The following is a 20978-nucleotide window of genomic DNA, read 5'->3' on the forward strand; positions in this document are numbered from 1 at the left end:
CTGTTTATATTTGCATGCAATTAATAATTTTCATTATTAAAAAAAACTTGAAACACTTTGCAAACCCAAGTCTTTTTCAAAAATTACATTTTTAAAAATAGTTGCATTTGTGGCAAACATTTCATATAATGTCTAATAAATTGTTTCCTAAGGTGATTTAAATTGTATTGCTGGAGCAACTTCCCGAAACGGTGCTTTTATTTGGGATATTAAAAAGGGCAAAATGATACAACGATTTAATGAGGTAGGATGTATTTATTGCTAGCTTAATAATATAATGTCTTATATGGCCTCATGTATTTTCAATGCTTTTCTCTCTAAATTTAATAGTTAATCAGCAGGTGGCATTATTAGAAGAAAATCCAAGAGGACATACATATGCTAAAATGAATTCTGAAAAATGTAGCTAATTCTAAGGTACAATTATTCACCTAAAGTTGCATTAGAGGTTCAAAGGAATTTTAAGTCATCTTCCACAAAATTGTCTAGGCAAATACTCAAAAGTTAGAAAAAGACTAAGCTCAGAATGTGTCCCAAATCACAGTCCCAATTTTGTCACTGATTAGATTTTGACATAGAATCATTTTATTGTCTTGATCCTGATTAGAGTAGAATCACCTATAAGATGGTAAAGTTGGATGTTTTAGTTCTTCTGAGTCTCAAATTCCATTTTTCCATAACACATTGTAAAACTCCCTCTCTCCTCTTGGCAGTGTCACAGATTGTACTTCTGCTTGGAGTTGAATTGTCCTTCCATTTTTTTCCTGAGTTCTGTTAATATTTGCAAAATATATATAATCTCATTGACAGTTCATTAGCTGTGAAGGGAAGAAGATATGAACAGGGTCTAGGATTGTCCCTCGATCTCTTGAAATTTCATTCAAGTGGTTACAGTGATTACTGTACTTAAATTGTGGCTGGTGTTAAGGGGAGACTAAAGTGACTTTTTCTCTGGAGCTTTAAAGCTGTTTTACTAAAGTGGTCTTCAGTTTACTATTTTAACCTTTTTTTTTGGGGGGGGTCCATCTTTATAAGGATGGACACAGGAATGGAGGTGGTCTTTATAATCATTCAGTTGAAGGAGTCAGGGTTCTCCATTAGCTGAGTTCATCCTCATGAACTCACTGCACTTAGGGGTCAGTAATGTCCTGCTTTTTATTTTGTGAGGCCCATGTAACAGTTAATTGAAGCCAGCAGTATTGATTTTTCCCACATTTATTATCCTAAATTTAAGCAATTTTGACACTGGTTCTGACTGTGCTTCTGGGCGCTGGGAAAGCCATGAATGATGTAAGAGACGTCCTGGATGCTTGGGGCTGGCTGTGGGGTCAGGTTGGGGCTGCCTAGTGCTAATGAGAAGGTACTTAGGTCACAAGACACCAATGAATTCTTGGGAAACTTGGAAAAGAATTGACCATTACCTAGTTGACGAGTGACGTTCCAGTGTATGCATTGTATCCTTTATGTTTTTAAAACTTCTAATCATACCAGCTCTAATTATATTCCTTTACCCTTCTCCAGTCCAAGAATACAGATAAATGTAGAGATTTGTTATAATAATAACAACCTTAAACCTTCTTTGTTTTATAAAAATAAAATTTAGAAATTTAGAAGAACAATCAATAATAACAGTTGCTTGCAGTATCTCTTTTACTGTAGTTTTAATACCATTGGGTTTGAAAACTGTAAGTATCTTCATCATTATGGGAAAGGTGGGCTTTCCCAGAAAAGGTATAAAACTGAGTTTGATTCTACAGATGACTGACACAGACTTTGGGCCTTTATCAGTGTCCCCAAAAAGGAAATAGAGCCGCCCAGTTTATGTCTTAAAACAATCGTTTTGTTTCTTAAGTGTGATGGCTTTACGCATTCTTTAAGTGTGTATTCAGCTTTCTGTTGTTCACAATAATGTCTCTGTAGCATCATCTAGAGCAAGTTCCTAATAGAAAAGTAATATTAGAAGAAGTAAATAAATAAGAGAAAAAAGGGGTGAATTATTTCTTATTGATAGGTATTTTGCATTTTTTGAAGCATGGAAAAAATGGGATATTCTGCATTGCCTGGAGTCATAAAGATTCCAAAAGAATAGCAACCTGCAGTGGTGATGGTTACTGGTAAGTACTGTGTATGAAATCACACTGTTTATAAAGATGCATTTGATAATATAAGTGTCCGCTGTTAGCACCTGTATTAAAATATTTGATAAGATTCTGTTTGTACAGCTCTGCCAGCTGTCATAAATATTACTTACGGTGGCTTCACAGCTGGCACTAGTGGTAAAGAACCTGCCTGCCAGTGCAGCAGATGAGATCCGGGTTCGATCCCTGAGTTAGGAAGCTTCCCTGGAGGAGGAAATGGCAGCCCACTCCAATATTCTTGCCTGGAAAATCCCATGGACAGAGGAGCCTGGCAGGCTACAGTCCATGGGGTCTCAAAGAGTCAGACACGACTGAAGCGACTTAGCAGCTCCATATATAGGCACATGCACTGCTGTGATATATCAGTAATAAATAATAATGCAGTGATGTTTAAAAATAAACCACCAATTGCTTTCTAAATGTAAATACTACTCAAATTATAACTAAAATACTGTGACTTGCCTCAAAGCAACTTCACGTACTTTCAGAGTCTAATTCTCATCACGTTTTGAGGAAGGGGTATTTCATTTCCCAAGTGACTCAAGAGATATCAAGTGCTCTAGAAACTTGTTCACAGTAGATGTTATTCTTTTAAAAAGGATAAAAAGGCTTTTCAAGGAGGAATAAGGTCATGCTGTAGGAAATGCCTATTTTCTAACTAACTTCTCCGACCCTGTGTTTCAGAAATATGTGAGTCCCAGGGAAAAATAGTTTTCCAAGAAATATATGTAAGGGAAGAATTGCCCTTGAGTTTAAAAAAGTTTTTAATCCAGTGGTACTACCATATAGTATAGGTATTGTCATCTTTGACACGTGGTATAGGAATTTATTGTTGTTGAGAAATAGTAGAGTTTATCTCCTCTTGGATTTTGCTGTACCCCGCCCAGTCTTCTCATTCTCACTTTTTAACTTCATTGGAAAATACAGAAGTTGTGGAAACCAAACATCTGTATCAGGAAGCTAAAATTTTCAGAAACAACAATATTAGGAGTTTTTCCCTTGAAAATGACTATTTGCTAATTGATACATACTAAAGTAAGAAAGATGTACCTAAGGGTTTTTTTATTAGGGGATATGTAGTTAGAGAGTCGGACACGACTGAGCGACTGAACTGAACTGAACTGAACTGAATGTAGTTAGCTTTACTGGAGAACGCAATGGCACCCCACTCCAGCACTCTTGCCTGGAAAATCCCATGGACGGAGGAGCCTGGTAGGCTGCAGTCCATGGGGTCGCACAGAGTCGGACATGACTGAGCGACTTCACTTTCACTTTTCACTTTCATGCATTGGAGAAGGAAGTGGCAACCCACTCCAGTGTTCTTGCCTGGAGAATCCCAGGGACGGGGGAGCCTGGTGGGCTGCCATCTATGGTGTCGCACAAAGTCAGACACAACTGAAGCGACTTAGCAGCAGTTAGCTTTACCATGTATTTTCAGGACATTAACTTACATGATAAATACCACAGTCTCACTAAACATTTGTAAGTGTAGCTTACCACCACTCCCTAGTAGCCTCAAAAGTTTTGGTGGGCCTAGAAAGATCCCCTGGAGAAGGGAATGACTGCCCACTCCAGTATTCCTGCCTGGAGAATTCCATGGACAGTAGAGCCTGGTGGGCTATAGTCCACAGGTTCACAAAAAGTCAGACAAGACTGAACGACTAACATGTTCACTTTGACATAGGGATATTTTTAAAGGGTCTTTTCCAAAGACTTTCAAAACTTCGTAGTACATTAATTTACACACAGCTTTGTGTTCTAATGGAATTAATAGCCCTTGTGTTATGGTAATAATATAGAAGGATATTGTATGTTCAGTCATGTCCGACTCTTTGCAACTCCATGGACTGTGGCCCACCAGGCTCCTCTGCCCGTGGAATTTTCTAGGCAAGAATACTGGATAGGTTGCCATTTCCTACTCCCACAGTAGGGTCTTAAGCTTCATTTATTTTTGCATTAAAAGTGTATGGAATGTATTTGGGGAGAAGGGCTCCTCCAGATTTCTAGTTGTATCCCTTAAAAATGTGCCATGAAAATATTATAATGACTTACATGTCTTGGCCTTGGTGTAATAATACATACAACCAACACTGTAAATGAGTTGTTTTAAACATAAATTTTCAACTGTTAAATTTTGAAGCTGAAAATCTAATGCTTGTGTTTTAAAATATATGTATTATACTATGTATTTCCTAAATAAATAAAATTTTCTAAATAAGAAAGTATCTCCTTTAAATAGGGTTCAGTGGGTTGCCATAATTAATACTATGTAATGTAAATATACTTATCATAATGATAATATCATTTACATGATACTTTTAAATGTCTCTACACTTTTAAATGTCTCTACAAGGTCTCTACACTAAAACACTTTCGTTTAAATTACATAGTTTTGGCTTTCTTCCTTTGAATAACGTATTTAGAATGTTTTAATTTTCTATTAACATATTATACTTAATTTCAGTATAATTCGAACAATTGATGGTAAAATACTACACAAATACAGACATCCAGCTGCAGTATTTGGTTGTGATTGGAGCCAAAACAACAAGTAAGTATTTTTTCCTGAAATAAGTAATAATTACATTTAGAAGATTTTGACTAACCATAAAGTTTGATGTTATTCTCATTAGTAATATTCATCACTCTTTTTAGGTAATATTCCCCTTATCTCGTCTTGTAACTGCATGTTTAACCATCTATTTTTATTCCATGAAGTTTTTACATGATTTAGGAATAGTGATTCCTACTTTGCACCAACTTTCTGCTGCTTTAGGGAAAAGCATACAGCTCACTAATGAAAAAGGAAGTCAGTGCAGTCTGTGTGTGGCTTGCGAGATGTGGCCCTTGCTCTAATCCTCTTAGCAATCTCTGCAGTGCACTGTCCCCATGACTTTCCATTGCCTCCACCTGATGCGAATGCCATGACAGGGGGTGATTTCCCAAGATGTGGAACTTAGACTGGTTTTGAAAGGTCAACCTTGCTTAAGAGCCTGGTATTTACCATGTAAAGATCAGCTTAGATTTAAAAATTAACCCACATCAAACCTCCACTAAAATTGATCCTTTAAGCCATTGCACTTCCAAGAATCTTGTGTTTCACACCTCTCTTTGACAGGATGTAAATTACATTTATATGCCATCAAATATGTGGGATCAGATATATCCCACCAAATACATGGGAGATAGTGAAGGACAGGGATGCCTGGCATGCTTCAGTCCTTGGGGTTGTGAAGAGTTGGACATGACTGAGCGACTGAACAAGAACAACAAATTGTATTTAAGAAGTCAAACTTTCTTTAAATATTGTGAAAATAATGTGAATTATGCTTTTAAAATATACATATGAAATATTCAAACCATATTGCACTGGGTTCTGAATCAAATCACGATTATACAAAATCATGACCCTATGCATCTCCTCCAGTAAATATGGAATTTGTAACACACAATAAAGATTCTGAAGTGAGCACACGACCAGCTCCTCTGCAGTGTTGGCCATCTCGGTGGCCTGAAGGTGCCAGCAACAAACCACTGAAACCCAGATGCTTGTCTCCTTTTTAGACTTTACATCCCTCAGCTGTCAGTCAGCCCTCGATTCCTGTCATAGCCTCCATCTAATTGTTCTTTTCCTAGTCACCCCCAGCCACTGAACCAGTGACATGTGTCTATTTGGGGACTTCCACAAAAGCCTTCTAAATCAATTTCAGAGTTCACACCTGTTGTCACAACTTCCTCTGTCTGTGTTCTCCAGGTGGCTGCCAGAGTGAGCATCGAAACATGCAGATGTGAGCACAGCTTTCTGTTGCTTAAATCTCCCAGCAGTTTCCCTTTGATCTTGGGATGACATGCAGAGTCCTAGCCAGGCAGGGCTCCTCTGTGCCTTATCTCTTTCCAGGCCTCGCTACCTCTGCGTCTTAGGTCCGGCCACAGTGGCTTTCAGCTTCTTGAACCAGCCAGCTCATATTCGCCCCAGGGCTTTTGCTCCTGTTTTCACCTGTATCTAGGATTCTCCTTCCCACCCCACCCCACCCAGTCCACCCGACCTGGGCATAAATAACTTCTCCCTGTCCCTCAGGTCAGGAACCACTTCTGTAGAAAAGTCTTCCATGAGCCCCATCTTAGATAAATTTCCACTGTAGTTAGGACACTTAACATCAGAAAATTAAGGGAGGAGGGTTCAGGATGGGGAGCACATGTATACCTGTGATGGATTCATTTTGATATTTGGCAAAACTAATACAATTATGTAAAGTTTAAAAAAAAAAAAAAAAGTTTTAGTTGTGAATTGGCTACCTCTCCCTGAGATAAGCAATGGTTCTCTGTTTTTCACAGTGTATTCTTAGTAGAACACTGTGCTTCTAACCCTCACTATGCCTTGAAAAAGTACACATGTAGTAAATACTTGTTGAACATACAAATGAGTAGAATTACCTGTATCTGATCAACAGAATCGTTCCACATTCTTATTTCCCTCTTTTATAGGGTTAATAAGAGAATAAGAATTTGACCATTCAGGGGGAAAAAAAGATATGAATGCAGTATGCTTTGTTGGTTAAGAAAGCTTTAAAAAAAAAGTCCTTTATACTTAACTTTTATGTTTACTGGTAAGCCTGTCTAATAAATTTCATTTTTCATTTTGACATTTCATTTTTGTTTTTAAAAATCTTTTCTAAATGTTCTAATTTCTGTATTTATATTCCACTTAGTGTCTTAGGAGATAAGTGAAAAACATCTTGAACTTATAAAAGTTTATTCATATTCCTGAATTTATAATTTGGATAGCTGTGTGTACATTTTTTAATTTTTTTTCATTTCTAAGATTTTATATCTGTGTATCTGCATATACATATATAAAATATACTCCTGTGTACATGTAAATATTTGTATTATGCAAAATATATTTTCCCACATAGAGAAACAAGCCTGTTTATCAGTGAGCCTTGGGTACATGTAATCTATACATTTACAGACCAACCAGCATGCTAGTTTAAAGATTTATTTTGACTTGTAAGCTTTAATAAATACAGCTATTATAACCAATAGTACAAAAATCAGCAGTTCGAAGTTTGGAGGTTTTGATGACAGTTGAGTCCAAAATGTGTAGCTTCCTCTCTTTACTTTTGGGCCTGGGGACTGTTTCTGTGATTGTTAATGTTCCTTGGAGAGACTGTTGTGTCTGGTTCATGATTTCACAGGTGTGCCTAGTACTTCAGTTCTGCTGGTACTCCAGGCATGACCACTAAGGTGTAGCTAGTTGCTTAGCTTGTCTCACTCTCTGAAGAATAATGAGCAATGATCATTTAAAGATCATACCCACATATTATATTTCCAAAGGATTCTTCTGGATCAAACAGTTAAGCATCTCAAGTTGGGGAAACAACCAAAGAGAACTGGAAAACCAGGACTGTGGCTGACTTACTGTTAGATGAGTCAACCCTGGTCTTTGGGGAGTTTTCTAGTACACTTCTGGGGGAAACATTGCTATTTGTACCAATACCAAAAAAAATCTACTGGCAGTCAGGGCGTGTAGTAGTTAATAACTTGCCTACCAGCAATTCAACAAATCTCAATCACTGACCGTTTGGGACCCTTTTCAAGTTCCAATAGTTGCAAAATATAAAGGTCTGAGAAATATTCAAGTTATGAATCTGGGCATCTTGAAAAAACAAACATAGAGAAGTAAATATACCATTATCTCTCATCTGAGGAAAATAAAAAATTTACCCGATTAAAAGGGAAGCTTGAGAAGCTAACTGCACTAGAGCAGTTTCTATAAATGATGTTTTTGCTTACATCAGTTTGTAGTGTAACTTCGTGAAGGGAGCAGAGCATTCTAGTTTTAGAAATTAGTACAGTGTACATTTAAAAATGATCAGTACCACGTATTATCAACCCTCTCATTTTTTTAATGGCCACTGATGATGTTTCAGAGACATGATAGCCACGGGCTGTGAAGACAAAAATGTTCGTGTCTATTATGTGGCCACCAGCTCGGATCAGCCACTGAAGGTGTTCAGCGGGCACACGGAGAAAGTGTTCCATGTGAGATGGTCTCCTCTGAGGGAGGGGACTCTCTGCAGCGGCTCTGATGATGGGTATGTACTTTTGGATTCTTGTTTCTAGTCCTGAAACTCATAAGCATGCAGTTTTCTAGAAATGTGCTTATTTATATTATCCAACTTATATGTGGAACTATTCTAAATATGTACTTAATAAGTAGGCAGTTAACAAGTATCTAACTGCAAACATCTAAAAATTTTTCCTTACTTAATGTCATATTCATGCTTTCTGTGTCCTTATTTGGGCTTCCCTGATGGCTCAGATGGTAAAGAATCTTCCTGCAATGCTAGAGACCTGGGTTCATTCCTGGGTTGGGAAAATGCCCTGGAGGAGGTTATTGTGCTCGCTGTAGATGCTTATTTCTATCTTACTAAGAACAGAGTTAACAGAAATGAAAATTGTAGAAGGGTCTGGGGAAAATGTCTGAAACAGTAAATCTTTGTAAAATATAGAGAAGAGTTTATAATGTTCTCATATCTAATTGGAAAACAGCTGTACTCTGTTTTCATTAAGAATGAAATAAAAGATGATTATATGTGTTAGCGTGAAGAGAAGATATTTTAGAAATGAGAATGATTTAACATTTTTTTTCTGGGTTTGTGAAAGTTTCTGAAATCTTGTCTGTATTTTACATCCAGATGTATTTGCATAGTTTGGGCTATTTGAATAGGAGATACATTTAGGTAAGAAAAGTCTTACTTTGTGCTAGTAAAAGTTGTAATAGTAGCCACATTATCCTGTCCTAGTATAAAAGAGAAGAAGAAAAGTTTTTTTTATATAAAGCGGAAAGAGATATATGCCTTAAATAAAAATGTGATGTATCTTCTAATGGTGTAATATAACCTTTGGAGTATCAATATTTTGATATTTACAGGTTGATGTAAATCTGTAACTAAAAGATAATTATGAGTTATCCAAGCAGAGTTGGCATATGGAGGTCTTAAATTGATTTTGAGTTAAAATTTTACTTCAATAATATTTGTATTCTACAGTCAGTAAACTCCAGTAATATTATGCATCCATTTGTATTTAAATTTTGAACTTGATCTGAGAGTGACTCCACAGACTAAGAAACTTATTTTACTGACATAAACATGCACTGTTTACTGTGTTGATAAAAACATAGAGCTCTGTAATGACCTAGAGGGGTGGGATGGAGGCCTGGGAGGCTCAAGAGGGAGAGTGTGTATATATATATATATACATATAGATGATTCACTTTGTTGTACAGCAGAAACTAACACAGCATTGAAAAGTCATTATCCTCCAATAAAATCTTTTTTAAGAAGCATAGATAGGAATTGATTTTTCAAATAATATCCATCATCATATATGCTGTATTTTCATGATACAAATAGTCTGAGTGCATTTAAATGATTGTATACATGTTGTTAGTCATATTTTTTCTTTGCCTTTATCTGCTCTGGATAATTTAAGAAAGCAGTTTTTCCAAACATATAAATTTTGAAATCATATATGTAGTATCAGTAATAAATGACCAGCAAAAGTAAAGAAGAAATATTGTAATAGCCTGGCTCTAGCCCAACTAATTATTCATTCTTTCTGCTGTGGAGAATCAACATATCTTTAAAGATAAACTGCTTTTTCAGTACGCTAAGAAATAATCACTAACAATATACGCTCCATTAAAAATATATTGACCCTTTAGATAAATTATAAGTTGAATGGTATTTATGTATAATATTCTGTTTTCAGTTCTGTTCGAATCTGGGATTACACTCAAGATGCATGCATAAATATTCTTAGTGGACACACGGCACCTGTGAGGGGACTGATGTGGAATACTGAGATCCCATACCTGCTAATATCTGGCAGCTGGGACTATACTATAAAAGTGTGGGACACACGAGAAGGAATATGTTTGGATACTGTATGTGATCACGGTGCAGATGTATATGGTAAAGTGTTTTTCATGTACTTCTAAACTTTGCTGTATTAATGATTTAGTTTCTGAGGAATACAATATTTTTGAAGAAATCTTAACAGTGTTTCATTTTGAAATAAGACTTACCTTATTGGAAAGTATGCATTCAAGAAGTTTACTCTTTGGATAGCAGAATGCACAGAAGAAAATAGAAAACACCCCCAGAAAAGATTAGGAGATAGCTGTTGTTAGCACTGTGGTGTCCCTGTCTCTGCAGAGAAGCACACCCCCCACACACACACCCTTGCACATATACACCTGTGAGGCTTGGGTTTTTCTCACTTTGCATCACCCCAACAGTAAGTTGTAAAATAGGAAATCAGTCATAACTTAGTTATGACTTATCTAGCCATTCCTTTACCTTTATTCTTGGATATTTAGGGCAGTATTTTATTTTTTAATATAGTACAAAGTTTTGTAGTATAAATGAGTTGGGAATGGAAAATCACATTTCTTATCTTTTGCACATCACTTTGCTCTCATTTGTAGCACCCAAACATGGATGGGGTTAAGTAGTTGAATTACCAGTGCAAAATGGTCATTGAGGGAAGGTAACCCTAACTAGTGCACTCCAGTATTCTTGCCTGAAGGATCCCATGGACAGAGGAGCCTGGCGGGCTATAGGCCATGGGGTCATGGAAGAGTCGGATGTGACTGAGTGACTGAGTATACACACACAGCCCTAATCTAGTCGTTTGTGCCCGTATGCTTGACCCCAGGGCCTTTCAGTTACTGCAGTGCAGGACTGAGGATGGGACAGAGCCCACTGGTGGACGTTCTAAAGTGCAAGGTTCTCAAATCTTTCTTTATCTTGTAATGAGAACAGCCAACCATTAACTCACAGATCACTGTGTATTCCATTGATATGACTGTCAGTTTGCTGATACACCAACTGAAATGCAACTTCAACATTTTCATCCAGGACCGTCTGCTTTCTAATAATTATTCAACCCTGTATTCCTATCTAAAGAAGATGCTGAGTACTTTTTTGTTTTAAACATCCGTGTATCATTTATTGCCAAGACAGAAATGTTATTTAGAGCATTTCTTCATAACTTCAGTTCTGAGAAAGTAGGGTTTCCCTGGTGTTTCAGAAGGTAAAAGAATCTGCTTGCCATGAAGGAGACCTGGGTTTCATCGCAGGGTTGGGAAGATCTCCTGGAGAAGAGAATGGCAACCCACTCCAGTATTCTTGCCTGTAGAATCCCACGACAGGGTAGCCCGGCAGGCTACTGTCCACGGGGTCACAAAGAGTCAGATACAACTGAGCGACTAACACTTCTCACACTTAGGAGGTACATATAAATACATTTTTTTCAGTGCTTCCTTTAGTAAATGGCTTTATTTCTTCCACCAGGTTTAACATGCCACCCACGCCGCCCCTTCACAATGGCCTCGTGCTCCCGGGACTCTACAGTGAGACTCTGGTCATTAACACCATTAATCACTCCTTTACAAATAAATATTCTGGCAGACAGACCCTGGGAAGAAATCCTCGGGAACACAGGTGTTGAAACTCTGCACGTATTAGACCTTGTTTCTAAATACAGTTTGATAAGCTTGCTTTTCTCATTAGGTTGTGTCCCTTCTCCAGATTCTGCCATAGAGCAGGGCGCGCCCCCTCTGCTCTGTGGCAAAGTGTCAAGAGATATCAAACAGGAGATAGAGAAGCTAAGTGGAAACCTTCGTGTGAAAAAACTCAGATGGTTTTCAGAATGTTTATCTGTAAGTATTGCAAGAATTAAATGTGAAAATTTCCCCTTTAGCCAAAAAGAGTCATGACGACTTTTTGTCATGAAGTTCACATCTTTACATGTGTTGTCCCAGTGTAAGAAAGCAAATGGAAACCAGAACCTGTAAGTAAGGTAGGAATCTCCCTGGTGGTCCATGATTAAGACTGCATGTCCCAATACAGGGGTCTGGCTTCAATCCCTAGCCAGGAAACTAAGACCACCCTGCATGCAGCTTGGTGTGTGGTCAAAAACACAAATAAAAATAAAGAGACACAAATTTCTTTTTTTAAAAATCAACAATAAGGAAAATATTGTTTTGTTAATTTCTCAAGTTTTATATGCCTGCGTTGTATTTTTAAAGATGCAAAATGCTCTGAAGTTTTTACTTCATGTTATGTCTTTGGGTGTCTTGTATCAACTTTTTAGCCTCCAGGTGGCAGTGACAATTTATGGAACTTAGTTGCAGTGATAAAAGGGCAAGATGATAGCTTACTTCCTCAGAACTACTGCAAAGGAATAATGCACTTGAAGCATCTGATTAAATTCAGAACGGTAAGTAGCATATGCAATTGTGCTGTGCTAAAACAAAAATTACTTTTGCCTTTTTGTCATTAAAATATGAAAATTATTTTAATGTATATAATTAGAGTGGATAGGCTAAAAGAAATGAACACTAAAGAGACAAATCTTCAATAAAAATTGATCATGATAGTATGAGTTTTTTGGGAGCAGACTAAGGCAGTCATGATCTCCACAGAGTGAATCTCATGAAATTCTTCAGACGTCACTTGGAAGATCCCTGAAATGCTTTATTTACCTTTACCCTATTACCAGATGATCATGTGTGTGGTTTTTGTCTCAGAGGCCTGCTAGGCTGTCTTCTAGGATATGTTTTATTAAAAATGATCATACCTTATCCTTTAATGGATTTCAGTACACCTTGTACATGAAGTGATATGCAATGCCAATAGCAAACCAGTCCTGGGATGAGAAAGAAGAAAAAGCTTTTATATTTGAAGTATCAGTGGTTGACTTAACTGTTAGACCATGGGGAGCACTGTGCCAGGGGTGTGGATTTCATGGTGTAAGAAACAGTCATTTCCATAAGAAGTACTTCTTTGATTCAGTCAGTTCAGTTCAGTCTCTCAGTCATGTCTGACTCTGCAACCCCATGAACCGCAGCACACCAGGCCTCCCTGTCCATCACCAACTCCCATAGCTTACTCAAACTCATGTCCATTGAGTCGGTGATACCATCCAACCATCTCATCCTCTGTCGTCCCCTTCTCCTCCCGCCTTCAGTGTTTCCCAGCATCAGGGTGTTTTCCAGTGAGTCAGCTCTTCCCATGACGTGGCCAAAGTATTGGAGTTTTAGCTTCAGCACCAGTCCTTCCAATGAACACCCAGGACTGATCTCCTTTAGGATGGACTGGTTGGATCTCCTTGCAGTCCAAGGGACTCTCAAGAGTCTTCTCCAGCACCACAGTTCAAAAGCATCAATTCTTTAGCCCTCAGCTTTGTTTGTAGTCCAACTCTCAAATCCGTACATGACCACTGGAAAAACCATAGCCTTGATTAGACGGACCTTTGTTGGCAAAGTAATGTCTCTGCTTTGATTACAAGCACCTAATGACTATAACAGTTACCTTTGGCACTATAAAAGCCAACGAGAGTGAGCCAGTAATTTTTAGGTTGTTATTAAAATCCTTTATATATTTTTTTTCCACCAGTCACATATTACTTTATCACTCACTTCCTTTTGACCTCCAGATTTCTGGTGAGTTTTAAGAAAAATTGGATTCAGCTTCTTCCCACCAGCACCAGCCACATCCGAACCCCACTATCTACCATAACAAAATATTACGTTTAAAGAACTTTATGCTTTATGGACAAAAAGCAGTGATTTTAAAAAAATATTTAATTTCCAGCTCTGTATGTTTATAAAGTCTGTATCCATATGATGCTTTTATAATCATCAGTTATCACTAGCTCTTGTGTAACAAAATTCAGGAAATTTCATTTTCTTCGTACCCAGTCTGAAGCCCAGGAACTCACCACAGTGAAGATGTCTAAGTTTGGTGGTGGTATTGGTGTCCCTACCAAAGAAGAAAGACTGAAGGAAGCTGCCCAGATACACTTGCGGCTGGGACAGATTCAGAGATACTGTGAGCTGATGGTTGAACTTGGAGAGGTAATGGGCTGTTAAAGCAAAATCAAAAGAGTTTAACAACAGTATTCTTAGTTAAATACTCAATTTCAAGCTTGTCTTTCTCCAGGTCTGGTTGGTCCTCTGCTCACCTGATATCAAGGGTGTGCCTCAGAGCAGGAGCTATTGCAGTGAGATCCCAGGGAGCAGTGTCAGCGTTGTTATCAATAGATACATCATTAGATATGCATTTCCCACCCAGACGACAGGCTCGGGAGGTCCAGGGATGGAGCCCAACATGGTGCTTTTCTAAGCAAGCCCTGGAGAAAAAAATGGCAGCCCAATCCAGTATTCTTGCCGGGGAAATCCCATGGACAGAGGAGCCTAGCAGGCTACAGCCCATGGGGTTGCAAGAGTCAGACATGACAGAGCTACACACACACACACACGTACACACACACACACACACACACACACACACACACACACACACCCCAGCTTCTCCTCACACAGCCTTGCCTTTGAGAACCACTGCCTAAGCCTGGAGTCTCTGATTCCTAAAAAAAATCTATGTTGGCTGATTTGCTTCCAGTGGACTCCCCTAACACTTTGTCCATCCCACGCTGGCCCAGAGAAGTGTCTTCTCTGAGGGTCAGCTGCTGAAGAGTGCTCCTCTGGCATGTCCCAATCTCCAGGGAGCACAGAATTAGCAAAACAGAGTTCTCCAAAAAGGTCAGGATGGATCCATCCTATTAAAATTGAGAAAGTTGGTTGCCTTCTGGAGGTGGGTGGTGACTGAAATACAGCCAAGCAGAGGCGTGGCTCCTTTCCCGCCATGAGAGCAGCTTTCCTGACTGTATTCAGCTTAAAAACGAACACTATAGATTTGAGTTCATTTAAAATAAATGTCTATTAAGAATTAGACCACACACTGCAAATGCATCTGTTTCTGCTTCTCTCCCGTTCTAGTGGGACAAAGCCTTGTCAGTTGCGCCAAGCGTGTCTGTGAAATACTGGAAGAAGCTGATGCAGAGGTGAGGCTGATGCAGAGGTGAGGCTGATGCAGAGGTGAGGCTGATGCAGAGGTGAGGCTGATGCAGAGGTGAGGCTGATGCAGAGGTGAGGCTGATGCAGAGGTGAGGCTGATGCAGAGGTGAGGCTGATGCAGAGGTGAGGCGGGCCGACTGCGCCCAGATGGGCGCTCAACGCTTTGTTAAGACGGAAACAACATGTACATATGCTAGTAGCCCTTGGGATTTTTGACTTTTCCGTTGTTTTAAACGATAACTGAATTTTGTATCTCCTGATACAATAAACAAGTCGGTTATCAGTCATTTTGGCATTTTTGTATTTGACCTGACATCTGATAAGAACAGTGGTGGAAGGCAAGTATCCCCATGTTGATAGAGGAAAGGACGGATCAGTCAACATGCTCACTCCTTAATGTATTGCAGTTGAAATGTATGGATGTCAAGTAGTGCTGATGGTAAAGACGTTTTACCACTGAACAAGGTTACCTGGATGTCCTTGACTGGAACGCAGAAAATGAGATTTTTTCTGAGGTGTATTGGTTTACTGGAGCTGCCATAACAAAGGACCACAGAGTGTTTCAAATCACAGAAATGTGTTCTCTCCCGATTCTGGAGGTTCTGAAGGCTAGAGATCCGCTATCAAGCTGTGGGCAGGGTTGCTTTCTCTTGGAGGTTTCGAGAAGGAATCAGGTCCACTCTTCTCCCCTGACTTCTGGTGGTTACAGCCCTTGGCACTTTGGTGGCCCCCTTATCTTCACATGCATTATCCCCCATGTGTCTCTGAGTCCACATTTCCCCCTTTTGAACGAGGATACCGGTCATATCAGATTTAGAGTTTACCCTAATCTGGTATAACCCTATATTAACTATTTCAGCAAAGACCCAATTTCCAAATAAAGTCACGTTCACTTTAAAGAATCAGCCTGCAATGCAGTAGACACAGGTTCTATCCCTGGGTCGGGAAGATCCCTTGGAGGAGGGCATGGCAACCCACTCCAGTATTCTTGCCTGGGAAATCCCATGGACAGAGGAGCCTGGTGGGCTGCAGTCCATAGGGTTGCAAAGAATCGGACACGACTGAAGAGGCTAAGCATGCACATGGGTTAGGACTTCCACGGATCTTTTGATGGCAGTGAGGGGGACGCATTCCAACCCATAACATAAGACTATTCTCTATCCTGTTCTATTCATTCAGTCCACAAATATTTAGTCCTCACTATGTGCCAGTTACCGACGAGTACTATTTAGTGAGTAATTACCTTGTTTCTGGCATTAAAAATGAAGCATTTGGTTTTTGTTGCATGGTTTAGAAAAATTTCAGCTGTGACTCACAAGTACCAATAAAATCAATCAGAGACTAAGCATGAAATCCAGGGGGATTAACACATTAACCAAGGGAACGGGGACCGTTTCCAGCAACTACTCTCCCCAAATAAGTGAAGCAATAGGCTGGCTCCAGCTCTCAGACTGCAGGCTCCTTATCCTAAGCTCTAAGAATCCTGAGTGATTCTCAGTTCATGTACCCTCACCAAACAATTGTAAAGTCCTTGCTCCCACTGAGACCTTAATAAAGTCAAGTTAGCAGAGGATATTTATGTCACAGAACAATTTTGTTTCAACCCGCCTGATTTTCTCTACTCCTTAGTTCACATGGTGGCCAGAAAATCATCTCCCTTCAACTTCCAAGTTTATGTTTTATGGATTCAACCATTTGCAGAGATTGAAAGGCGGTCTCTCAGTCCAACTTATAAATGTCCAGGAAGAGAGTGTTTCTTAACAGCTGTAACAGGGAAGTCAGAGTCAAATGGTGAAAGCCTTGTTGGGAAAAACCCTAGGAACTGAAGACTGTTAACAGTGATCTGTTAGTTGCTCAGTTATGTCCAACTCTGCAAACCTGTGGCTGTAGCCTGCCAGGCTCCTCCCTCCATGGGATTCTCCAGGCAAGAATACTGGAGTGGGTTGCCATTTCCTTCTCCAGGGCATCTTGCCAACTCAAGGATCGAACCCAGGTCTCCTGCATTGCAGGTAGATTCTTTACCATCTGAGCCACCAGGGAAGGCAGACCATATGAAAAGTGTCTACTGCACCTGCCCAGAGGTTGGCAATTAAAATGAAGTTTATTGCAAATGCCAGCATAGATTAAATACGCCAAGTTAGTTTTCAACAAAACTAAGGTTAAACATTAAGAGTGGAGTTAATGAGGTTGGTCGTTGAGAAAGTGGGACCAAAAACAGGAAAAGAGAAACAGACAGACAGTGATGGATACAAAGAGAGAGAAAGAGACAGACAGACGTGTATATCCTCCATAATCTCCAAACTCAGGTCCCCTCTCCCCCTCAAATATCTAGAACATTTTTCTTTGAACTACCCTGCTTGGGGCACTAACAATGTTTTGCATTTTACTATCAATATCTGTGTTCTTAAATTATCCTTTTTCATGATTTTAGCCTGCTTGCATTTAGAGTGTGTCCATTCTTTATGGTGCCATTAAGACATTTAAAATTCTCTGTCTTTAATAAAGTAGACATTAATCCAGTTGAGAGTAGATATTCCATCATACATATCTAGGTAACAACTTATTTTCAGAAAAATATATTCCTCACTTTAGTAGATAAGCTATATTGATTTAAGACCTAATGGCACACCACTCCATTACTCTTGCCTGGAAAATCCCATGGACAGAGGAGCCTGGTAGGCTGCAGTCCATGGGGTCGCTAAGAGTCGGACTCAACTGCGAGACTTTACTTTCACTTTCCACTTTCACGCATTGGAGAAGGAAATGGCAACCCACTCCAGTATTCTTGCCTGGAGAATCCCAGGGACAGCGGAGCCTGGTGGGCTGCCATCTCTGGGGTCGCACAGAGTTGGACATGACTGAAGCGACTTAGCAGCAGCAGCGCCTTTAAAATAGGAAAATCTGCAATGTTTTATGGAAGAAACAAGTGCCTATAGTATTGTTTCAGAAAACTTTTATCCTCCAATAATGGTGTGATTATAAAGCTAAGTCTTAAAAAAAAAAAAAAAGCTAAGTCTTTGTGAATACTGATCAAATTTTAGATATTTTCAGCATTTCAGAAAATCTGAGTCCAGCTGAGAACCTTGAAATTAGTATTTCTTAAAAAAACATTGTTGTTACTTTATTAGGAGAGCTGATCAGTTAATCCAGGAAGATAAGGATGACGTCATTCCGTATTGCATAGCCATTGGTGATGTGAAAAAATTAGTCCATTTTTTTATGTCAAGAGGTCAGCTTAAAGAAGCTCTGCTTGTTGCACAGGTAAAAACATGTGATTTACATGGGCTGCACAGCTTTGTGGGGGCGTGTTTGGGAGGGGGTGGTCATGTTCACGTGATTGATTAAGTCATAGGTGCCTTGACTTCTGCCCGTATCCCGGCCTTCTTTCCTGGACATTTCCATCACCCTGCCTTTGCTCTGATCTGAAACTCAGAAACACTGAGTTTCTTTTAGATCTTTAAACAGGCAAGCATCTCTGAATTCTGATCTGGTCTATTTTGCCGAACATTGTATACACTTGAACAACTCTTTCAAGTAGACTTGGTGCTTCATGTTGATACAGTGTAATTTATGGGTTTGTTTGTTTTCCAAATTCTAAGGGTATCTCCAAATTGTAGTATAAATTTCAAACGTGGTTTGAATATACTTTGTTCAAAATAATTTTCTGAAGTTGATCTATTATCAACAGCCAAAGATTAACCAAAGATTGCATTAAATTCCAGGCTGCTTGTGAGGGAAATATGCAGACCTTCCATGTTTCGACACCCAAAGGACCTTCTTTTTCTGATGATATCTACAAGGAAGACTTTAAAGAGTGAGTGATTCATCCTTTGCTTGGAGTCAATATTTTTGTGGCTGCTTTCCCTTTAGGGGCTTTTGAGATCATCCTTCCTTGTACACAGAGTGCTTGGCTGTCCCGTGTCCTCAACTGCATTTCTCACCGCAGTCTCGTTTCATGACAGCACCTGCCCCTGGATGAGGAGGGAAAAGTCAGGCACGTAGACACAGCCTGCACACATCTTACATAGCTTCCAGAAAAGCAAACTGCATTTCAGTACAGTAATTGCATATAAAGCACCTAAATCCTTGAAAATCTGATCAAACCTGCTGGGGAAGAGAGACAGTGAAAATAAAATGCTATTTGTGAATGTTTCACCATAGCCTCGGTGTGGATAGCATCTCCCTGACATCATTCACAATCGGGTGTTAGCATCTAGAATAACATCCGGCCTCTTGACTCATACACACTAGTGTATATAAAACATAACTGATAAAGACCCACTGTATAGCACAGGGAACTTTACTCAACACTCTGTAATGACCTATACGGGAAAAGTATCTATATACAGTATCTGTATACAGTATCTGTATACAGAAGACACTACACAACATTATAAATCAACTGTAATCCAGTAAACTTTTTTTTTTAATCTAAAAATAAAAATAAATTAAAATACTTATGTTTTTAAAAGGAATAGAAATTAGGATTCTCCAGCCTTTTGACCATTTTCAAATCTAATAATCTACCTTTCTTTGTGTCTTCTCTTTGCTCCTATCATTGCTCCAGAAAATAGGATATTTAAACTTTTAGGACACTTATCAAGTGAAAAATGATCACAAAATGTTGAGCGCATTAAGACTGACATTTTCCTTCCTGCTCCTTTACTGCTGTCCCCTGCCATTTCTAAACTTGGCATTTAATGATCTCTTAGCAACATACACTACCCCTGTTCCCATCTCCACATAAATTTTCAACCTATAATTCTTTTCATGTTATTTGCCCCTATAGCTGAGGCATAAATTATTCAGTGTAGGATAGGAAGTTCTTAAAATTAGGCTTTTCTGAAAAGAGGAAAAATTGGGAGAGGGAGGTGGTTCGTCAGCTCATCTACTAAGAAAGACTGCTTTCCTGATTTTTTCCCCCAAATCAATCTCTATACCAAAACCAAGGGTATACAATTATATCTTGTTTGATCCCTTAATCAGCTTATTATAAAAGAGCATCCATTCACTTTTATGATGGAGTCCTTGTGTTTCCATTGAATATGTATGCTTCTTCTTCCTAGACTCCTGCAGGAAGCCTGCAGAGAGCTGGCAGAATGGTATTTTCAGGATGGCCGAGCAGTTCTAGCCGCCTGTTGCCACCTGGCTGTGGACAATATTGAGGTACATTTCAGGGTGGCTCATGTGTGTCATGATGTTTGAGGGGGAAGATACGGTGACTTTCTGTGTAAGATCTGGTTTTGCATGCTTTCTGAGCCTGAGCGATTCCGTACTCAATAAACACAGGTTAACTCTGCAGATTATGAAATCTTTTATTCACCTATTTTTAAATTTTTATCACAAGATACATATTTGTGACAATCTTACTCTAAGTTTTTATCATATATGAGAAGCACTAGTGTGGTGAAGGGAAAAATCACTGGCCTGGAACTCAGAATATCTGACTTTTGAAAGCAGTTATTTTTATAAACACTTTAGTATGTTCTTCACAAGTTATGTTTTTAAATTATTTTTCATTTAATCCACTAATGTCATGGGAAAACCATTAAGTAAAGATATGGGTTCTATTTTGCATGTGTCCTTAGATATATTGACTGTAAGGGATAATTGATAATCACTGTACACTACTGAGGAAGATTCTAAGAATTTACTTTTTCTGATGGACTGAAGGCCATGTTGAGGCTATTGCAGACAGACCGCTGTTAATTCCAAAAATGTAAGCTGCTACTGCTAAGTCACTTCAGTCGTGTCCGACTCTGTGCAACCCCATAGATGGCAGCCCACCAGGCTCCCCTGTCCCTGGGATTCTCCAGGCAAGAACACTGGAGTGGGTTGCCATTTCCTTCTCCAGTGCGTGAAAGTGAAAAGTGAAAGGGAAGTCGCTCAGTCGTGTCCGACTCCTA

General features: G+C 39.1%; 1 protein-coding gene across 14 annotated transcripts in view; it reads left to right on the top strand.

The window, feature by feature from the left end:
• Nucleotides 1-20978, top strand: part of WDR17 (WD repeat domain 17) — a 69865-nt gene that overhangs the window by 34702 nt on the left and 14185 nt on the right. For 8 of the 14 annotated variants that reach the window (XR_015156471.1, XR_015156472.1, XR_015156473.1 and 5 more), the window contains 13 exons: nt 153-244; nt 2032-2114; nt 4603-4689; nt 8072-8236; nt 9918-10120; nt 11504-11653; nt 11741-11871; nt 12306-12431; nt 13915-14070; nt 14995-15059; nt 18201-18333; nt 18795-18886; nt 20139-20238. Coding sequence is in view for 10 of the 14 variants with exons in the window: in XM_086380987.1 (XP_086237113.1) it covers nt 153-244; nt 2032-2114; nt 4603-4689; nt 8072-8236; nt 9918-10120; nt 11504-11653; nt 11741-11871; nt 12306-12431; nt 13915-14070; nt 14995-15059; nt 18201-18333; nt 18795-18886; nt 20139-20238 (1583 nt within the window). In the remaining 4 variants the exon portion in view is untranslated. Of the gene's footprint in view, nt 1-152; nt 245-2011; nt 2115-4602; nt 4690-8071; nt 8237-9917; nt 10121-11503; nt 11654-11740; nt 11872-12305; nt 12432-13914; nt 14071-14994; nt 15060-18200; nt 18334-18794; nt 18887-20138; nt 20239-20978 lie in introns of all 14 variants that reach the window. The other 6 variants (XM_086380993.1, XM_086380994.1, XM_086380991.1 and 3 more) reach the window with 3 other exon arrangements.

Source organism: Bos grunniens, chromosome 27 (genome assembly GCF_055505025.1).
Source record: "Bos grunniens cultivar Pamir isolate PY7600 chromosome 27, Bosgru_T2T1.0, whole genome shotgun sequence".
NCBI classification, from domain to species: Eukaryota; Metazoa; Chordata; class Mammalia; order Artiodactyla; family Bovidae; genus Bos; species Bos grunniens.